The 21,596-nt window shown below is 41.2% G+C and overlaps 1 protein-coding gene across 6 annotated transcripts in view; it reads right to left on the reverse strand.

Moving 5' to 3' along the window:
- Positions 1-337: 337 nt before the first annotated feature.
- LOC116332234 (A-kinase anchor protein 7) overlaps positions 338-21,596 on the reverse strand; it is a 46,131-nt gene continuing 24,872 nt past the window's right edge. For 5 of the 6 annotated variants that reach the window (XM_039598853.1, XM_039598855.1, XM_039598856.1 and 2 more), the window contains exons 11-12: positions 9,339-9,374; positions 338-3,139 (exon numbers count right to left, since the gene is read on the reverse strand). In XM_039598853.1, the coding sequence (XP_039454787.1) occupies positions 2,919-3,139; positions 9,339-9,374 (257 nt within the window). In that variant the 3' untranslated portion in view covers positions 338-2,918. The remainder of the gene's footprint in view (positions 3,140-9,338; positions 9,375-21,596) is intronic. The other variant, XM_031755100.2, reaches the window with a different exon arrangement.

Below are 21,596 nucleotides of genomic sequence, written 5' to 3' on the forward strand. Positions count from 1 at the left end.
GAATGCAAATAGTTAATTTGGGAAGTTTTGTTTAAATTTTGTTTGTAGATGGCAACAATTTGCCTAAAGTTTGCACTAAAGTTGCTTTGAAGATGGCAACTGAGTGGTTCCAGACCCATCCTTTGACTCATCTTCAAAGTCAACAAGACTTCAAAGACTGCAGTAATTTTGAACTCTAGCATATACAATTGTATCGCAGCAAAACAGTCCCTTTAAAATGCTCACCACTGTTAAAATAATTTTCTTACTGTAATCTTAATGTAGTAAAACACACACACACACACACACACACACACACGTGCACCCAGACTGAAATAAGGAGACAGGGATAAGAGGATATTAGTTCTGAATCTCATATCCTGTTTTATTGTTCAAATATGGCAGAACAAGATATACAACACAGTACAAACAACACACCCACTCAGTCGGACATACACGTGGAAACATGGAAAGGCAAACAGAGAAGACATATTTATACGCTTGCTCACACACACACGCACGCACACACACACACACGCAAGTCTGAGTTTCCATGATTGATACAGACAAGAATTTCTCAGGGGAACCGCTGATCAAACGTCCCACAGACAAACACATCCACGCTTTCACAGACACATGAACAGGCCAACAGGACAACTTGTGTATTAAAGGGGATTTTAAGGAGATTAAGGACCCGGTGACAACAAAAAAAAGCGAAAAGAAAATGTTCAAAGTCCACCTTAAGACAGCTAGCTACCCCCCCTCCTCTTCCTCCCATCCGTCTGTGTTATTGACGTTTCAGTGAGCCCACAGTGACGGGCCTTAAGTAGGCTCCACAGAGATGAGAGTGCATTTTCCAGCTCACACCTGTTCTCACCGCAGGGAAATTAAACCTCAAACAACTGAAAATCAAAGTCACTTGCTTTTTTTCTTACAACGGAAATAACACATTTTCTGTCTTATGGTGGACTTTAATTTTTTTTTCTTTAAATTTAACTCAAGAATCCAACCCTTTAGCCTCAGGCTGATGTTTAAGAGACTTTGGCAAATCCCCGAACCTACCCCACACGCGGGGTAAAAAACATCCTTCAGGAAAACGAGAATCGCACGAGTTTGTTTTAGTGACTGAAGGCCACTTTGATCTGAACAGTATAAACCTGTTCTGTAAAATCTGAAACCAGTTTTTAAAAACATAAATTACAAAAATCTTGTGCTTTGTACACCTTCGAAATACAAACTAAAATCCAGCGTCTTCATTTTTTTTGTTTTTACATTAAATCGTGTAAATCAGCTGTAACACAAGGCAGCTAAACAGATAAAATAATCACTGTTCTAGCTGTTTCCTGCAGTAATATCTAATTTAACACTGGTGCGTATGTATTTCTGAATAACAGTGGATGGATTTCATGAGCACAACGCTATAAGGGCCTATGTCATCAAGCTTACATAAAAAAAAAAGATGGAAGACAGCGAAATTAGGAGCTGTGGGGTTCTCAGCTGTGAGGAGCTATTGTGTGACTCTCAATCACTGCTTGCCTTTAACAGCTCTTCCATGTACAGTACTACAGAATCAGACGCTTCTCAGCATCAGCATACTGATACACCCCAAAACAAAAACACTGAGCCTCAAACAAACGGACTCCAGCCTGTTTCACAGACTTAATAATTGACCAACGTGTGGTGTGCTGCTCTTTAAAAATGCATTTCACAGAGAATCAAACAAAAAAAAGAAAAATCACACTGATGTATTAGAGAGGAAGGTGAGTTCTGAAATAAATACTTGAGTCTAACAATAATAACAGCTTGTCAAGGATTTAATCATGAAGGTTTCGGCATTAATGGAGATACGTTCTTGGCAACTCATAGTGTAATGTTACGCTGGAGCACACTATTTTATTTTGTAGCATCCCCAATCCACCAAAGTTAGTGTTTCTATTTATTTTTAGTGGTTGATTTATAGGATTTTGCTCAAAAGCATCACTTAAGTTTCCAAAGTGAATCTGTGTCAACTCCATGATTGTCTCGGTGCTGCCTCGGTAGTACACACTCTGGTAATGCAACTGTAATATATGACACTTAAAGCAAAGCTGTGGGGTGGGGGCAGGTTATGTCAGTTTCTGTACCAGACGTGAAGAAGATAAAATAAAATGCTAGAAATTTAAATAAGATCTATTTAAGTGGACTGCCAAATGCAACAGAAGCTTGCACAGATTCAAGTCCAGCATACTGACGCGTGTCTCACACTTAAGTTTGAAGAATCCAGCCAGTCACACGGCCTCTTCAGCCACAAAGATGAACAAATGATTTTCTGTCTATGAAGGCAGAAGACGTTTAAAGGATGGTGAAAGACTCTTCACCTGAAACCATTTCAGCAAAAGGCTTTTTCTTTTCATTATCAGAGGGAAATAAAGGACATTTCAAGTTCATTTTAAAAGGTAAACTAAACTATACACAAAACTTAATTTTTCTTATTCTAAAAGGGCAGTTTTGCAGTGATGGGTCACAGTGAAGCCTTAAATACGGATGAGTGTCTCTACAGGAGTGCTTCACATGTGTGTTCTGGGTTTGACGTGCAAACGCGTACCCCTCCCCCGCAGATCAGTGCAGAAGGAGGGGCGAAACTCTCGCTGTTAGATGTAGGACAGCAGAGTTGGTGCGGTAAGTTAACAGGCTAAACAGGCTGGCCTGTTAGGACGGTCACCTGGCGTTAATTTCAAGCTACATTATCTATTTAACTAGCACTGTGTCGAGCTAGGTCAGGTGGGCGGGTGGCTAGCGTGGCTGGCTAGCTGGGTTAGCTGGTCAGCAAAGCGGGCTGACTGGTTGGCTGGTTCAAGCTTTGTGCCCAGGTCTTACTGACTCTTCTCATGTCTAGCCAAGCCTGGCTGATGGTGTCCAGAATGCTGGTTTTTCAGTCTCTGCGCCTTGGTCGGGTGAGGTCACTTCCTGTTCACTGTGATGGAGTTGGCTGTAGTGTTCGTCTTTGTAGCAGTTTCCTCTGTATTTCCAGGGGGCTTCACTGCGGCAGCATTAGGACCGCCCCCATTCTGAAGTGTTTCCTGTTTGTACTGTTGCAAGGCGCGGTTGACGGCGTCCTCGACCAGTCGCTTGCTGACCCTCAGCAGCTCCGCCTCGTCAGGCTCAGACCGGCGACGCCCACCTGGGTGGCAACAGCACAAGTATATGAGCACGTCATGTCCATTATCACTCACAATTATAACAGAGAGTTGAAAAAAGTAATAAATCAACTTTGCCAATAAAAGAGTTCGTCAGCAAGATTGTGGGGAAACAAAAACAAAGAAAATCACATAATTAATCAAAATCAACAAATCTTAGAAGATCAGTGGAATTGTGCCAAAAAAGGAAGCCATCCAGCCCTGGGCCAGATTCAGATAACTTTTGTAAAAAAAGTTATCTGAATCTAAAATTGTAAAAAAAAAAAAAGGGTACTGGACATAGCAAAAGACTTTCTATTTCTTTAGGCGTCATCACATCAAAAGTTCCCTTTACCAACAAGAACCTCTTTCTTTGTCATTGTAAGTTTTAATATACCTTTAATGTAAATTGATTATCTTGACCCTGAAACTATACTTTAGGAAACATAACATTTTACATAAATACTGCCTCAAGGTCGAGAGTCTGGTCAGTAACGACCCCTCCTTCCCTTAGTTAGCTCCAGTTGCTAGGCAAAGTGTGTACCACTTGCAGTTGCCGAGTTGCTGCTGGAGTTGCAGCACCAAAAACCTTCTTGTGATTGCTTGGGTCATCAGTAGATTGCAACAGTTGTAGGTAGCATGGGGGCGCTAGTGAGTAAAATTTGCTTCTTACCATTGCAACCAATATGTTTCAACACGTTGACTTTAAGTTGAAAGTCAAACGTTGCCACGTTTCTGGCTTGCATATCAATTTTGCAAGTTTGACTACTGCTGAGTGAGTTATTGGCGAGTATTTTCAGACAAGCTGGCATCTGCCATACGATCTGTGATGCAGCACTAGGTGCAGCACACTCTTTGCTACCAATTACACCTGGCAACTGCAAGCAACCTCCAGCAACCACTTGCCAACTGGTTGCGGAACACGTACGTTTCCCTTGCAACTGGATGTTGCCAGAGGGTCAATGACTGATCTGTAAGCCTGCGTGAGGTCTAAATTTGTTTTAGCCCATATTATGCGTAGTTTTAAAATGTAATAAAGGCACATTTTGTATAACTGGCACCTTCAATGTTAAAGGCAACCTATTATATGATGGATGCTCCTATTAAACACAATAAATATAAAATTTTCAAATTATGAGGCCAGTGCACAAACATCTGAATGATGTCAGTGCTAGCACATTTCCACAGTATTGTCATCAACCTGAATGCAAAGCTACACTACAGAGTCCAAGAATAAAAACATGGGAGTGATAACAAGAATGCCAATGACTCTAAACCCGATTTATACCACCATCGTCAACTGTCAGAATACAAATGCCCCCTAGTGCCTGTAAAAGGGCATGTTAGAGCAACATCAGTACTTAACATAAAAATTCAAACCCATCATCAAACTGCTGATTGTTCTCTGTGTTTGTGGCTCCAGCTGAGCTTCCACTTCACCATATGTGTCAGGAATTAGTCCGTTTTTCAGCTATAGTGACATTTAACTCGACGGTAAATTTGATTGCAGCACTAAGCTGCTTCCTGTGGTGTCTGAGTGCCTTTCTGATGAAAGCACGGCCCGTTTCATTCTTTTTCTAATATGCTCAAAATGAAAACAGAAAATAACCATTAATCTGACAATAATTAATTGTGTGCATTCTCCACTCATCACAGACTGAACACGGCGACAACAGATTGATGTCCCAATAGGAAAGAAGTGATCGTTGCAGAGATGATAGTGACAGAAGATGTAAACAGCTGGTATTAATTTCCTGTTTGGTTTGAACACCAAAGGAAATCATTTAAGTTTAGTTCAGCTACAGACAAAATGGCAGACAGGAGACGGCGACGCCAGCCAGAAGAATCGCCGAGATGGTCAGTCAGTCAATAATTCATGTAGAAAGAGAGCAAAGCAGGCAGGCAGGCAGGCTGTAGGATGGACAGGCAGGAGCAAGCCATTCAGAAAGAGAGTAATAGAAAAATCACCCAGCCATCCAGCCTGTCTGACGCACGCAAACACACACACAGACACGTATGCACAAACACTATATAACCGCATTAGCTTTTGATTAACAAGGCCAAGCATAAGATTCGCACACTAACCCTCTTTACCACAGAATCCCACTGGGCCCATAGGTTTGTTTCATTTGAAATCAGCGTCGTGCTCCATTATTCATTATACAGCGGGACAGAGCATACAGCAGGAGACGACGATGATAATGTTGCTGAGGTCAGAACCAGCTGAGAGTATGATGCGTAATTTATTGTCATCTGTTGTTTTCATCCAACAGAGGTGTCTCAAACCGGCCATGTGTCACATTCTGGTCTTATGTTTTTTTCCCCATTTGTTTTGTTGTTTTTAAATATTAACCTACAAGATGGTGAAATTAAATTAAAGCAAGTTCTGATGCTGTGTTAATTGTTCAGTCATCTGCTGTTAGACTGTTACATAAGTGACAATCCACACACACAATGAGTCATTTTATATGAAAATCCTTCTGTGCAGACTACTAAATTAGCATACCCATGAATAATAAATACAACAAGGTGCCACCGACCTTGCTGTGCCCTCTGTTAATATGCAAATATCAGTGAAGTGCATCTGCTGACCTCTGTGCAGAATATAATACAGTGGTGTCAGTCACCAAAGACCGACTGTGAGCTGAAATCTATTATCCAGACCACTGGAATAAGTCAATGTTGCGAGTATATCACCTCCGCCACGGTCTGATGACTCGAGCGCTGTGCGACTGTGGATTTATGCTGTTTATGCCAAGCGTCCAGCCTGCTAACAGCACGCCAAACAGAAACCAGGAGTCGTCAGAACAAGCCAGCAGTCGCTTCTCACTCATCCATTTAACTTCCCCTTGTGCTCAAATCAGCTTTGCTATCTATTGTTTTTGAACATGTTCTGTTTTAGCAACTTGAGGTTTATCGAGTTGTGATTTCAACAAAACGCTGCTGCTGCTGCTGTTGTACTGAGATGTTATTTGATTACCTGCCTGCTTGTCTCTTTGAGTGAGTCATACCTCTGATTGATGTTTGTTTTTCTATCTACCCCTTAGTTTTAGTGACTGAATTCACTGAATATGCCTTTCTCAGTAAAACTGCAGGCACATTTCTAAGTAGTGCAGAGTGGCGCTCCTGGCACTAATGATTGCAATCATTTAAATCATGTGACGGTCACCCTGTTTAGTCTTTGCTCCACTCTTAGAACTCCCTCACAGTCAGCGCCACAAACCGTCCGCTCATTACTGATGACCGGTTTCTGATTCATGAGATAAACAGCAACTGGACCAATACTTATTTATTTATTTTTTAAGCAGGCAGCATATTCTGCACTTTACTTAGGCAACCTCCTAGTGGGCGACAGTCTGAAGTAAAACAAACATTAAGATGTTTGCAGTCATGTCTTCCTCTCTGCTGTCAGAAACCGTTTAGTCAACATTTAAAATGTAGTAAAACGGCAGTAAATGTAGTTAAATTAAACTGTGCCTAACAACAGTAAAGCTGTAATTTGGTCAAACTAATCTTTGCTTTCTTTATTTAATTAAACTGTTCAACAGCACCCTAAGGCTATGTGAGGTCTCCTGTTTTTGTCACATTCTTTTCAGCCAGGTTGCAACACCCTGTTCATCTGTAGACTACTTCTGTTTTCTTACCCTTCCCAATTCAAGTGCATAATCTTAGCTATAGTAGTTATTACAGGACAAACAAAAGTTTGAGTCAGCCAAGAGAGACCAAAACCATTAGGTGTAGATTGTACTCCATATCAGACACAGACGGCATGTTTCTACTACTGTTTGGACCCGATCTGTCTCTCAGTTTTTTCCCCATCTGTGCAAGATTGTCAGTCCACTGTTAACCTCAGCTGTCAATGCCGGGTGACGTCTACCTTTATTTACTCTGGAGGAGGCTGTAAACCTTTGTGAAAGCAGTCCAGTACGGGTGAGTGAGTCAGAGAAGCTTACTTCACATTGATGGCAGCCAGGCTGAGGAGAATTGTTGAGGGTATGCTGAACTGTTGAGCACAGCAGTTCTTGTTGCTCTTAGCTGTTGTTAACATCTGTTAGCTGCTGTTTGTCAGCATTAATTAAACTTTCTTTGATATGGCCTAACACATTACTGGACTCTGAGGCAGCTGATTGATTACATTCTCACATTGTATGAGAGGGTATTCAAAGTGTTTATCACACACTTGAGCCTAACATTAGCCACATACATAATGTTCTCCTCCACCTTTGGAGTACTACATATTTGACTGGTCTCTAGCCACATGTGTAAAACACCAATAGTTGGAAGGGAGATGTCCTTCCCAGACACTGTATTCAAATATGGTGGATGGTTTGTTGGAAGATGCACACTTAGACCGAGTATAACATGCAACCCATCATTGAGGAGTGTACTTTTAAAAAGTGCTTCTTCAACATTCTTTTGAAAAATTATATTTTTTGCTTTGAGAGAAACTGACTTGCTGGGAAAAATGAGGAGCTTTAGAAAGCACATTGCTTTCGAACAACTTTAAATTGTCCGACCCCAATCGAGGCTGCTGGGTGAAACTTAGTAATGATTAAAATTCATAAAGGTTCCATATAGTGCTGGCTCCAAATTAACAGTAAAAGAAGTCGTTGGCGTGGATTTTTTTTTAAACATTCAACAAAGACATTTATGATAAACTCCGCAACAGTTCACATATAAAAGCGGAAAACTGTACGTTAATTGTGCTTTGTTATTGATGTTTTGTTAAATTTTATGTTTGATATTTGAGGGTTTGTATAAGAATGCATTAGAGCTGGCATATTTCAGTATGTTTGGTCTAATCATCATTTTAGATGATTAGATGCCCTATGCTCCACCAGGAGTCTACAGGAAAATTGATTGATTGAATCATCATTTTATGAATTCAGAAACAGCCCAGTCAGTGACGGTTACAGCCAGAACAAACTGGGTGAAACCTAGCCTCTCATCAAAACAGAAGAATCATATCACGGTGGGAACTGTGTAATTTACTGCACAGGACAACACAACTACAAGAGATATTCCTCAACAGGGAAGGTGCTATATGGAGCATATTTGCCTTAATTAATTGAGGCCAATATGGCTTGGGCCTCAGTCCCGCAGGCCTAGCAACAAATCTGCGCAACCTCCAGATGCTATGGGTATTCCCTGACTATTTGGCAAGTGGTTGCTGTAGGTTGCTGACAGTCGCACTGAAACCTCCTTGTGACTGTGTTGGTCAACAGCAGATCAATAAGGTGCAACTTTTACTCCGTGAAGTCTCCAATTCCCCTTTGTGTTGCACTTTTTCCAAGTTTTATTACTACTTAGCAAGTAATCAGCGAATGTTTAGAGACAAGTCGGCGTCTTCAATGGAAACTACAGGCAACTGTAGCAATCTTCAAGGAGGTTTTGTTTTGGAGGAGAACAGTATAACTCTTTGCGACCAAGCAATTGCCAGCAACATCCGGCACTGCCAACTAATAATTTTTCCCATTCATAACTGGTGGTTATCAGCTGGTTGCCGAATAATCTCTAGGTCTACACCACTGGGATTAGGCAGGTTTTCATTCATTGGCTGGTTCTACAGTTGGATTGCAGTTTGTACACATGCTGAACCCATTACATGTCCATTAGTTTTCTAAAGGTCTCAACCCAATTTAAGTAATTTATCTGGATATAGATTTCACATAAAACACATGAAGAAGGAATGTCTGTAATCAAATATGTCTAAGTAAAGTAAGAAAAGTAAACCTAAAAGTAATGCATTATGAAACAATAATTTTACTCAAATGACATAAAAACCCATAAAACCCAGCACGATTAATGGACAGCCTACTTAATCACTTCCTGCCCAGATGCTCTAAATAGGACAGAGGCTGCTTCTGCTTCCACCATTTACGCTAACTTAATAAAGAGGAATGAGATTGTAGGTGATTGGATTACAACAATATTAGTAAAAATACTGAGAATGATCAGAGACACGATTTGGATACAAAAAAGCAACAAGACGGTATCATCTTTTGTAATCAATAAATTGGAGATTATTCCGAGGCTGGAAGTAATCACACCATTAATCAGCCTGAATTTGATTGTTGTGAAGGAATACGGGAAATGATGGCTTTAGGATAATTGCAGTTGTAGCTTGTAATCAGATGCAGATCACATTTTGAATGAACCCTCCCAACTCTGATTGTACACATATGACGGGGGGAGGACACGTACTTGAGCGTTTAGCACGGACTGGAGCCTGAACCAAATCTGCAACACAAGCACAAACATCAAATATTAAGTAAGCACAAACAAACAAAGCAGACATATTCTGGCGTCTCAGGGATTGCGCACACTCTCCAAACAGCACCGTTATAAGAGCCTCTTTGTGTGTTACCACGAGGGAGATACTTTCAGTGCTAGACAGCAGTGATTTTAAACATTAGGTTTGGACCCCGGGGCTACATGAAGCCTAAAAAGGATGCAGAAATACTGTGAAGGCAAAACTGTTAACCAAAGCCACTGAGTCATACTACCAAAATACTGCATTAGGTTGGACAGAAGGATGGAGAAGGAAAGCAGGGCACAATACCGTGGGCAAGTTTTCTTCTTGTAAAAGTGGCTTTTAAAAGAAATCTGTTGCATACCAGAAGCTTTTATTTTGAGGCTGCACTTCAGAAAATAAAACACTGGACAAGATACGATGACATAAGAGAGGACTAAAATCCTGACTTAGCGCTTCTTGAGTTCCTTCCGTTGCAATGAATACCCAGAAAATATCGCTTTCGATGCCAACCTTACGTAAGGTGGTTTCGTCTCGCTTGTCAAAGGTCTCTTCTGTGTCTGTATCTGTTAATGTGACTGCGTGTTTCTATCTGCCTATTCAATCTTGACCTGTCGAAGTGTCGGCCTTTATGATGGCAGTAAAGCCATCCTCTGTACCTGTTTCTCACCCACACACACTAGCAGAGAAACAGATAAGCTTTTCAAACTGCGGATAAACTGACTCCACAGCAACGAGGCTGACAGACACATGAATCTCACTCGCTCAACTTATCTCTGTCTCTCTCTCCCCCTCACACACACACACACACACACACTCTCAGTGTTCCCACAATTTCTCAAAGCACCAGCCCTCCTCGTATCCTCTCCTCTCGCTGCCACTCTGTTTTTACCTTCTCTAACCTCGCTCTCTCTTTATTCAAACATTTGTTCCTCTTGCTCTCCCTCTCTTTACCTTTTTTTTGCTGGCTGTGTTGTCATGGTGACAGTGATGAGAACCAGACAGACACTTTTAACAGTAAAAGGAGGTTGTACCAACTTTCCATCTGTTTTTGTTGTCAAGTTTAACTCTCTATAGCCTCTAAATATCATCTTCTCCCAAACCAGTTCGTCTTTTCTTCCTCAGCTTCTTTGCCTCTTTCTTACGTTCCACTTCCTCACTGTTTGGCCTTTTTCAGGTCTCTAAAACAGGTTTTTTGGTCTTAGACTGAAAGAAAAAAAGTAGAGAAAAAAAGTTGCAAGCGCTCTGCACTGAGGTCTCATCATCAAGGAGTGACCCTAACCCTTATCATACGCTAATGTAATTTTTGTTCTCGTTTCTAAAACAAACGGGCAGAGGTTCGTTGGTTTTCTACTTCGATCCAGGCTAAAGTATCTGAACTATCATGACTAATACATCTTTTAGTGTAACTTTATTGACTTGACTTGATTTTATCCACATCCAAACTAGAATTATTATTACATTACAACCTTGCAGTTGTGTCCCTCCCGTAATCCGTCAAGGTGTAGTGAAGACTTTAAAACTAATTTTATTAGTACCGTAATTCAGTTTCTTATCCTTCCCTGAGTCACTGAATAATGGTCCAAACAAGGGGTTTTGCAAATCCTTTTGATATTACAGTAAAGCTGACCTTTGATCTTTTACAGCCGCAATCTTATCAGTTCATGCTTGGCTTTAGCAGATAGATAGAGATTCCTTTCAGGAATTACTGTGATGACATATTCACAAGAACGGGTTTGGCACTGTCACCATTGACAAACAAAATCTAAGACGTTTATTGCTAAGTTTATTGTTATATCTGTTGCCGAGTCCATGTGAAAAGTTGTGTAAAATGTAATTAGTTCCCTCAGTGTGTTTAGGACATGTGACGAGGTACATAAAGACATATGAAATCACTATTCTGCTACTGCTGGTTCAGATGCACAGGAACTCAACCAAATGCTTTCTTGCCTTATTTTTGTTTTTTAGAATATGCATTCAATCAACAGCAACAGAAATTGTCTTATTAAATAAAACACAATTCTAATCTTAACATGTGGAGTGGTTTTCAATAACTCAAAGAGGTTTTCTATTAAGTGTTCTAAATGGAAAGCTCAGTCTGCCACAGTCACAGCATGTCAGTGTACTGATGTTAACATATGGTGGAAAGCATCAGAGCTGCTGGGTGTTCTTGATATGTTCTCCTTTAACTTTGTTCCGCTCTGACGTGCTCCTGCTGTCTTGGTCTCTAATATCTTCCAGGTCTCATAGTTGCTCTGAGAGGCAAAGGTTGAAAGGTTCTTGGTGTGCAGATGCTGTGTTTAGGATTTTGACCGTACACTGTCAGCTTTGAGTCTGTACAACGTCAAGTGACAGTGTGTGTCTGCTCGAAGTCACCACTCCACTGTAATATATGTTGCCCTTTGAAGGGACCGTTAAACACCATTACTGCAAATTCTCTTACACAACCTCCCCTACTTATTCATCTTGGTTTTAACAGCCTCTTCTTCAAGAGAACCATTTGCAGGATTCTGTTGAAATCTGGCCAATTTCACTTGAAAATATCACCTCTTGGATGGATGGATATTTTACTGAGCCCAAACCGGAAATTTAACGTACCAAATATCGGCAGCTACTGATGATGTAAAACCGTGCACAGGAACTAGCTGTAGTATCAAAAATGACCCTTAATAATCACATTAAATTGGATCTAATTTACTGGATTGTGTTTGCTAACTATCTAAAAATCTGCTGTCATAAATAAACTCTTTTTACTTTGAATGAGCTGATTATTTTTGAAAGCTCTCGCAGGGGTTTGAGCAGAACATCAATGCAGCATATCTGCAGAAGGAGGATGAAAGGAATGGGTAAATAAAAAGGAGGAGAGGAGCATGTTCGGGCCCTAGAGGAAGGCTTGCTGTATCATGAGTGCGTGCTTTGACCTCAGGATCCACAAACAACTGGGAAAACAGAAGAATTTCATAGTAGTCTAATAATGTAGAAGAGACTGAACGTAAAAGCTTCTTCTTCAGTACGTGACTTTAGGAAGCAGAGGGTAAGAATATCTGTGCAATAGGATGGAGCTTGAAATGAGAAAAAAGGGGGAAAAAAACGAACTCTGTGCATGTGAGGACAAAGACCGAGAGAGAAAGCTGAGGTTGAAAAGAAGAAAAAGAAGAGGCCGGCGGGGGTTTTGTAGGCTGTGGAGGGGTGGGTTGGGGTACAGAGCACTGACAGTGTGCAGAGAAATATACCAGAAAGTTTTCCATACTTGATTCTGACTGCAGCAGAGTGCAGCACATTTATGCCTGATTCTCAGCAGCCCATATCCTGGTATAAAATTTATGAGGATGAGCTGTCCATGGATCGTTTATTATTAAGCACCAGGTTAGATTATTAGCCTCTCAAAAAGCAAACAAATGCACTCCCTAAATGCATGCTGCAAAACAAACAGGACGCAGTATTAATCCGCCTGATTAAACACTTGCTTATCTGCATTAATTCAGATCAATAAACCCGCCAGAAATGGCTTTGAAAAGAAATTTCAAAGTTTTATCACCGAGGAAAATTCTGCAGCTCTGACGTGGCCTAATTTTCCACAACTTTGTGAATCTTGCAACAGAAGAAACTAATTACTTTTCTGACCATCTCTTCGCCGTGCCAGAGCAATGGGATACAGCAGGGTGTTGGTGCCCAGATGTGTGCAACTCAACCAGCGCAGTGAAGACAATTTTGATGGCTCAAATAAAATGAGGATGACGAAGAAGACACAAGGAGGGACCCACTAATCTGCTTTCATATCATTCTAAATACAAAATAATGAGAAAAAAAACAAAAAACAATGGTGATACATAAAGTGTGATCAGAATTTTTTTTTTGTCAATTTCAAGTTTCTCTCAATAGACTTGAAAAGAGGGAAGCTTCCTGATTTGCACGCCGCTCAGCAAACTGAGCTAATGAACTAAAAATGGACACGGATGGTAGCGAGCCAAAGCCATGCTGACTGCACAATTACACACGGAAGCAAAGTGGTGCAGACTCATAGATGGCACCAATAATCACCAATAATAACAACAGATTTAGTAAAGTGGGGTAGCATTACTCTGTGGCACTATAACTGAAAATATTTCAACAACTTACGCTGTAGTTCCAATTTTTTTAGGCAGCAATGGTTCCAACCATTATCCTAGTTTTTTATAGAAAGATGACTATCACAAGCTCAGTGAGAGGAAATCAGTTAAATGAACATGATGCAGGAAGAAAGGCTGATTAATATGGTTGAGCTGTGAAAGTTTGACTGAATAAGCAAATGTAAATACTGCAGCGACAAAACCAAAGTGTCCATCTTCTACTCGTGTTGAGCCATTTTATCTGGTCCAAAAATATAAATCCGACTGATGAGGTGCAAGAAATGTCAGCAGATCCAGTGAGTAATGATATCTAGCCCAAAAGACCAGCGCTGCCTTCATTAAGCCATGTGACCGACAATGAATAAAGATAACAGTTTCAGCGTTGCTTTCATTAACTTAAGAAAAAAAAAAAGTGGCACATGATCTTTTAAGATTCGGCCTGTGGGTCTGACACTGGAAGCAGACATTAAAGCTGCGGAGCCGGGCATGTGCGGCGTCTGTGAACTCAGTTTGACTGTACATCAAACAGCCCGGTCTTTTAGTGTGAACGGAAAACAAGCATGAAAAAAAAAAAAAAATCCCACTGCAATTTGATTGAAATGTTTTGGTCTTTTACTCTGGTGTGACAGAACAACACATCATAGTCTGTTTGCTCGTTTCCACTCCTCACCAGTAAGCAGTGATAGTAAACTGGTTTATTTTCATTACTTACACATAGAAAATTTATCTAATTTGGCTTTAATGTGTGCTGGAGATCTTTAAAACGGCTGGAGACAGTCTGGTCTGGTTCTAAAACAAATCGAGCTTAAACAGAGTCTGCACAAACACAGACGCTGGCAGCAATCCTGTCACAATCAAGCAGTGATGGGGAAAAGGCACTGAAGAAGTGAACATCACGTATTGATTGCACCTTAAAAAAAAGCAGACAGTGGGCTGTCTTCATGTAACAAAAACTTAGTCCCCAGGCCCCCCCAGGCCATGCTTTGGGCCATGTGTGCTGTAATTTAAACCCAGCTGTGACTCACTCCTTAGTATCAGGACATGAGGAAAAAGCAGACAGCACTCAGAAATGGCCTTTTCTGCTCAGTGACCAAGCTTACTTGGCTGTCAGGTCCACTCTTATAAAAACACACTTACAGGTCATGAAAGAATGGGAATACTTCAGTGTTAGCAATACAACTGCAAGAGAAAGGTTTTTGAGTGCTTTGGCATTAGCAGAACTTCTGATCTGATTACTAATCCAATGTGGTTTGATCAAAGACAAACATAAAACATCTTCAATTTAGGAGAGGAAATTTTAAATGTGTTTTATAAATAAAAGCACACAAAGTCTAGTTAATCACAAAGACTGACTTTCTTTAGACCACGCAAATCTTTGTTGTTCACAGGACCTTAGATTAATGAATAAATGACCAATAAAACCAAATCAAGACTGTTGCTGATCTCCTTTAGAGTGGACATGTAATGACGAAAAGTTAGAAACAAAACAAAATAAAACCCCCAAACCCATGGGTAACGCCAAAACACGTGCACAGATCAACAAATTCCTAAAGTCGTGTTCATGTGTCTATCATAAGGAAAACACTGAATGGTGTTAGAGGAAGGTTGGTTCCCAAAAACCAAATCTGCAGCATATTTTAAGTTTGTGAAAGATGATTTCAGTGCTCCACAACACTCTTGGATTAGTGTTTTATGTGGACACACGAGACAAAAGTCGAACATCTGTGGTTGAAGACAGACGTCAAAGCAGACCAACACAAACATCCTATCCCAACTGTGAGGCATGGTGGAAGGAGCATGGTGATTTTGGGCTGCTTTGAAAGGTGACTGTTGCTCCTAAAGGAGATGTTACTAAATTCAAGAGTTTCCCTACTTTTTCATTTACCGAGTGTGTCTGATCAATTACAGCTGTCTGTATGTAGTTAATTCAGTCAGATTGTTTTCGTCTATAAACACCTGAGCCCATCAGAAGGGTAATCAATTCAGAAATCCTTTCATTTCCTGATGTTTCCATACAACAAGGATGAGTGAAACCAGAGAGGCGCCAGAATACAAGAAGAAATCTTAGCACAGAGGAGTGGCTGGGAGAAAAGAGGTGAAATGAGCAGCACTGTATCCATCTCTTCCCTTTCTCTGTTTCTCTTTGTTGTCAACTTGCTTCCCCTCTTCTGCACATGGTCTCTGCTGACTTCATCAGCACATCTCACAAATACAAACACAGAGCTGAATATTTAACACTTCTGTGACGTCACAGTTGCGCAAACCCATGCGACAGGGAAAGATGTCCGATCAAGGTCATTTCTGCTCTTTTGTTACAGATCATGCAGGTGAACAGCTAACACAGATATCCATATAGAGGCTGTGTGACTGTTGATAGCTTGTCCCAAGCATGCTGTGTGAGGAATAAAGTTTACCTTTATCAGACTGTTAGAAAAAGAAACGAAACTGGGAACAAATTAACCGCACTGAAAGGACATGAGTGTTGCTCCTGTCCTTTCCATGTCAGGCAGAAAGCTGGTTTAAGCAAATTTGAATGTGGCATGGTCGTTGGTGCCAACAACAGCTGCACAACAGTTTCTGAGTATTTCAAAAACTGCTGATCTGCTGGGATTTCCCCACACAACCATCTCTAGAGTTTACAGAGAATTTTCTGAAAAACAGAAAGGATCCAGTGAGCAGCAGGTTGTCTGGGTGAAAATGGCTTGTTGATGTCAAGAAGTCAGAGGAGAATGGCCAGATTGCGTTGAGCTGAGGCAACAGTGAAGCTGTTTGCACACTGAAAACGATGACTAGTGACCATACAAAGTGAATGACATTCCCTGACTTCAGTGGACTATGGGTGAAAAAACACTGGCAACACAGAGTGAGTGGACCTGAGATAAATTTTTCTGAACTATCAGGCGAGAGATTAAAGCGACTACCAATGAGAGCCCAGGATACTGTCGACTGACGTGTGACTTCGTAGTCGAGGGTCAATACTAGTCAACTGGAGCCTGAAAGGTCTGCAAGCAACCAGCTTCAAACAATGCAAAACAACCTAACTGCATCTGATTTTAACGCTGCAAATCAAACAACCGCTTGTTATGACCAAGGGAAGAAGAGCACACGTAAATGCATAACACATTGAATGTTGAAGCAGATAAGCTACAGCAACAGAAGACCAGATTGGATGGCACTCCTGTCAATTAACATCAGGAAACTGAGGGTATAATTCACACAGGCTCACCAGAACTGGACAACAGATGATTGGAAATATGTTGCCTGATTTGAGGAGTCTTAATTTCTCCTGTAACATTTAGATAGTGGCGTCAGAATTGGGTGAAACAACGTGAAAGAACAGATCCATCCCACGTTGTATCAATGGCTGAGGATACTGGTGGCTGTGTAATGGTGTGGGACATCGTTTCTTGTAACACTTTGAGCCGAGCATCATTTAAACACCACAGCATACCTGATTATTGTTGCTGATCAAGTCCAGGATTGGATTTCGATTACATGTGCCCCATGTAATTCATCTTTTTCACAATTCATCCTTGCACAGAGCTCCAACAACCCCAGGAAATCCACACGCTCATTAATACTCAACTAAATAACAACCGTAAGAACACATCAAGCTCTCATACAGCATTTTAATGAGTACAACAAAAAATGGCTATTATTCATTAAGTTATAGTCATATAAAGAAATTAATTCAACTGTTTCAACTTTATAAGTTTTACCAGCAGTGACAGCCAACACCACCGTGTGACACCCTGTCTTGTTGGTCAGTGTTTTATTCACACACAGATACACAGCAGGAACACAAGTACCCATGTGTCTTGTTGCGCTCACGAGGGGCAACTGTCACCACATCACAGGGGTAGCATCTGACCTACAGCACACACACACACCCCCTGTTTGTTGGCTCCTGTCTTTCCCTCAATATTCCCATTTCTCTTAAAGCCCAATCCCTCCTTTCTCCCTCATTAGTTTTCATTCCCTGCTTCGCTCTTTCCTTTTCTCTATCCTTCTCTCTCCACTCAGAAGTAGGGCACAGTGGCTCGACTGTTTATAGCAATGCAGCTGCAAGCGGGGAAAAGAGCAAAGAGACACATCGGGGAGAAAACAGGGAGAAGGAGGCGAGAGCACACTCAGCCCAGTTTAATATTTCTGCCCTTACGAAAAAAGAAAACACACACACACACACACACACACACACACACACACACACACACACACACACACACACACCCCTTCTGCAGACTAGCCATTTAAGCTGGTGTCAAAGTCTGTGTTTATGACCTCATGATCAGCACGATCAAGATCTCATGTAAGGCCTGCACACACAAACATACCCTTAAATGACCATAAATCAGTGGACGATTTTATTACTTTGTATCTCTGTTTAATTATTAATCTAACTGACAGGTCGTAGAAGGCATCATCTACCTTCTACGTAAGCGTAGCCTCACACAGAGACTAGTTTTTCTATTAGTATCTACATTAGATCAATTTCAATTTACCGACTTTCATTTCATTACTGGGACTGAGACAAACAAGTAACAAATCCAATTTCACCTCCCGAAGGGAAAAGAGAAACCCTTATCCTGACTGAAACCTTCCCTTAACTATAGCAAATCTATATGTGGCAACATGTGTGCATTCAGTTTAAGACAAGAGACGTATTGACTTTTAACACTACTCTTTGATCTCGCGTTAAATGTTGTGACATGCTCTGACCCTCCACAACAGATTGTGTGTACGTGTGTTTTGATAATATAGGAGGAAGAGAGTAATAATTGTAATTCTTGTCCTATGACATGCAGCAGCACCAAAAACTACGCTGCACATTCATGCAAAACCCAAATTAACTAACAATACAGCTGCTGCAGAACAATGAGAGGGAAGGCTGCAATCAAACCACAAACTGCTCCCATAATTATCCTCTGGAGCTCATTTAATTTCATGTAAGCTGATGAAGAGCAGCCTCTTTTTGTCGCTGTCACTTAGTGGAAAATTTGTCCCCTGACTTTAACTATTTATTCATTTGAATTTTCCTTTAACCGACCGAAGATATTGTGCAACGACCCCGTGCATTAGATAACAGTGGTGCTCGAAAAACAAAAAAAACCATCTTCCAGAAGACGCATTAACTGGCTAATCCATGCCACATGACGATCAAACGAATGTCGAATGATAACCCAAGAGCCATTTATAAGTTATTTTAGAGCCGCCCCTCCCTCCACTCGAAAAGCGTTTTGCTTATTGTTCCCCTCAGTCGGATATTTGACCTTCACTGCGCAGCGTGACTTGCAGAGCTTGACTGTGAGATGAGCGTTTTCGTATTTGTCTGCTAAAAGGTTGAAACTTTCTTCGTGCCCAACTTGAATCTGAGTTTTACGACGTGCACATATGACAATGACATTGTGGCAAAGCAACAAATCCCTGCCAATTATGCCCAAAATTGTAGCTCAGCCAGCTGACACACTGACCGCAGACCGAGAGTTTCAGTGAAACAGCAGGCACAGAGTTTAAAACAATAAAATAAAAACCTTAGGGTAATGCAATATTTTAGAACACCTGTGAAGGGGGATGAGTAGATCAAACTTCAAGGAGCATTATTGAAAAAGTGCGTCAGTGTGACGGGATGTTTAGCTTACAGTCCATTACGTTAAAGCAAAGCAGCAAAAGTTAATAAAAGAACATACTCAGAGGTATTATCATTTATATGATTAAATAAGAAATATAAAGTTATAGGCAAGCACAAAAGCAAAAAGCTCCTTTGTTTATTTATTTAATAACTTTATTTTTATGAAAGACCACTGCTGTGTTATATAATAGAGGTGGAGTAGTAAATAGTAATCACAGTTTAGCCCCGTTTTGTTTGGCTCGTGTGCAAAATAATGCACATGCACAAGAAATTAAGAACCTGCTTATCAGAAGCAGCACCACCGAAAACAAACAAACAAACAAACAAACAAACAAACAATAAAAAACACTAATGCAAAGCCACAGAGCAGCTTTCTACAGACACGTTTTGCACTCCCTATTCACAAAGTGTTTCATCTGAAGCTGTCACTGCTTTGTGGCTCTGCTCGGCCACTGATTAATTACACACTGATGACACAGAATTACACAGCTGAAATAGGACCACTCGTCTACAAACGCTCAAACATACACAACACTAATCTGCACACAAATGCTGTGACATGGTGCTGCTCTCTCACAGACACTCCTTGTCCATGTGTAGGTCACACACTAACATGTATGTAGCTGTGCGCATACACTCAGCTGACACAAAGCACTGCGCGCACACACACATATACGATGTGCAGTATCTTCCTACACTGCACGCATGCAGTCTTTTCCAAAAAAGCAGCACCGCTGAGTATCAGTCCAATTGGTTTCTCCAACAACACACACCCACGCATGGAGACAGGAGCAGGAGCCACTTACTGATTTTCTCCTCGGCTTGGGAGAAAGGGAAGCAGCACAGTTGACCCATGGCGCCTCCTTCCCTCTCCTCCTGTTCCCCTCGCCCTGCTGTTACCCCTCTTTTTACTCAGCCCCTTGTTCTAAGCCTGACGGATGGAGGGAGAGCCCCGCTTCTCCTCCCGTCTTGCCCTCTGTGTCACTTGTTCTCCTCCCCTCTCAAAGGGCAGACAAACCCAGTGAGGATGAAAGCAACCAAACAAGAAAAAACCCCAAAAAACCCTCCCTCTCTGTCCGTGCAGCCCGAAGAAGACAGAGAAAGACAGCAGACGCTGGAAAAAAATGAACGAGTGATTCCTTGCTCTTGCTCTTGCTCTACTTTGCACTAACACAGGGAGGAGGGGTGTGTATCAGAGAGAGGGAGAGAGAGAGGGAAAGAGGGAGGAGAGAGAAAGAGAAGAGAATGGGAGAGCTGGACGGTGCATGTGTAGGAGACAAAAAGACAGAACAAATAAAGAGTGATTTTGGTTTGAAGTGAGCAAAGCAGGGGAGGGGCGTGCATGAGCAAGATAAAGAGTGCATGTGTGTGCAACTAGATGAGGACAGAGGAGGAGGGCTGCACGTACGAGCAGGCTTCAGTGAGAGGACATTGGAGAAACACACTGAGCAAGCCTTCGGATGTGGAAAAGGGAGCAGTGCGAGTGAGAAGACGGCGGACATCGCTCTGTGTTTGTGTGTGTGGAGGGGTCGGGTGCCTACAAGCTCCGCCTCCTCTCGTCACTGTAGCTTGAATAATGATTGTTGAACAGCCGGCAGCTGCAGCCTGCTACTGGGTTTATCTGTGTCATTTATGAGGTCTGGAATGGCATTAGGAGGTGGTGAAATAAAGAGGATAACATACATTACAGATAAAAAAAAAAATGTAAAAATTCTGGACTCAAGTGTGGATTATGACTAAAACAATAGTCAGGGCTAAACACCGACATCCCAAGATGAGGGTCAAGGAAAGGCACATAAGGAGATTATCATCAGCTTCCTATATATATCCACTCTATTATTGTGAAGGTTGCAGTCATTCAGATGTAATGAATAGTAATTCAGTGTGGCATTTACATCCTATCCCAATCTCAATGAGCCTGACTGGGGGTTCTCAGCTGGTTCAGATTTTTTTTTTTTATGTTAATGTCTTCTTTTTAACATCTTTACAGCAAGTTAGTTGGCAATAAGTGATTTTCAAATGCTAAACAAAAAATGGTTTGGAAAAAGGTTGTCATGGTTTCTCAATTTTTGCAGGTAAATATTTGCTTTATTTTGATTGTTGTCTGGCGTCAGTTGTCTTAATTTTTTTGTTATTATTTCTAAAATCAGGTAAATAGGCTCTAGACAACATAGACTACTCCTTATTATTAGAGATGCAATCGATCATTATCCAACCTGGATATAAAATTAATTGGAAATAAGCATGTCAATTACTGGAAATACAGTTAGCAGATAGGGCTGGGCCATACTGGCAGGCATGTCTGACAGCGAGAGCAGTGTTAGCTTTCCATAATGAGTTAGCACCTAAAAACTAAAAGAAAATCCAACAAAGCACAGTTCTTTGTGAATTATGCAAGAAAACCGATCGTGCTAACAGTGGACAACAAATGTTTCACCATTTGAGGTAAAAGCACATCACCGAGTACAGCC

The sequence above is a fragment of the Oreochromis aureus genome, linkage group 15, assembly GCF_013358895.1.
Source record: "Oreochromis aureus strain Israel breed Guangdong linkage group 15, ZZ_aureus, whole genome shotgun sequence".
Lineage (NCBI taxonomy): Eukaryota > Metazoa > Chordata > Actinopteri > Cichliformes > Cichlidae > Oreochromis > Oreochromis aureus.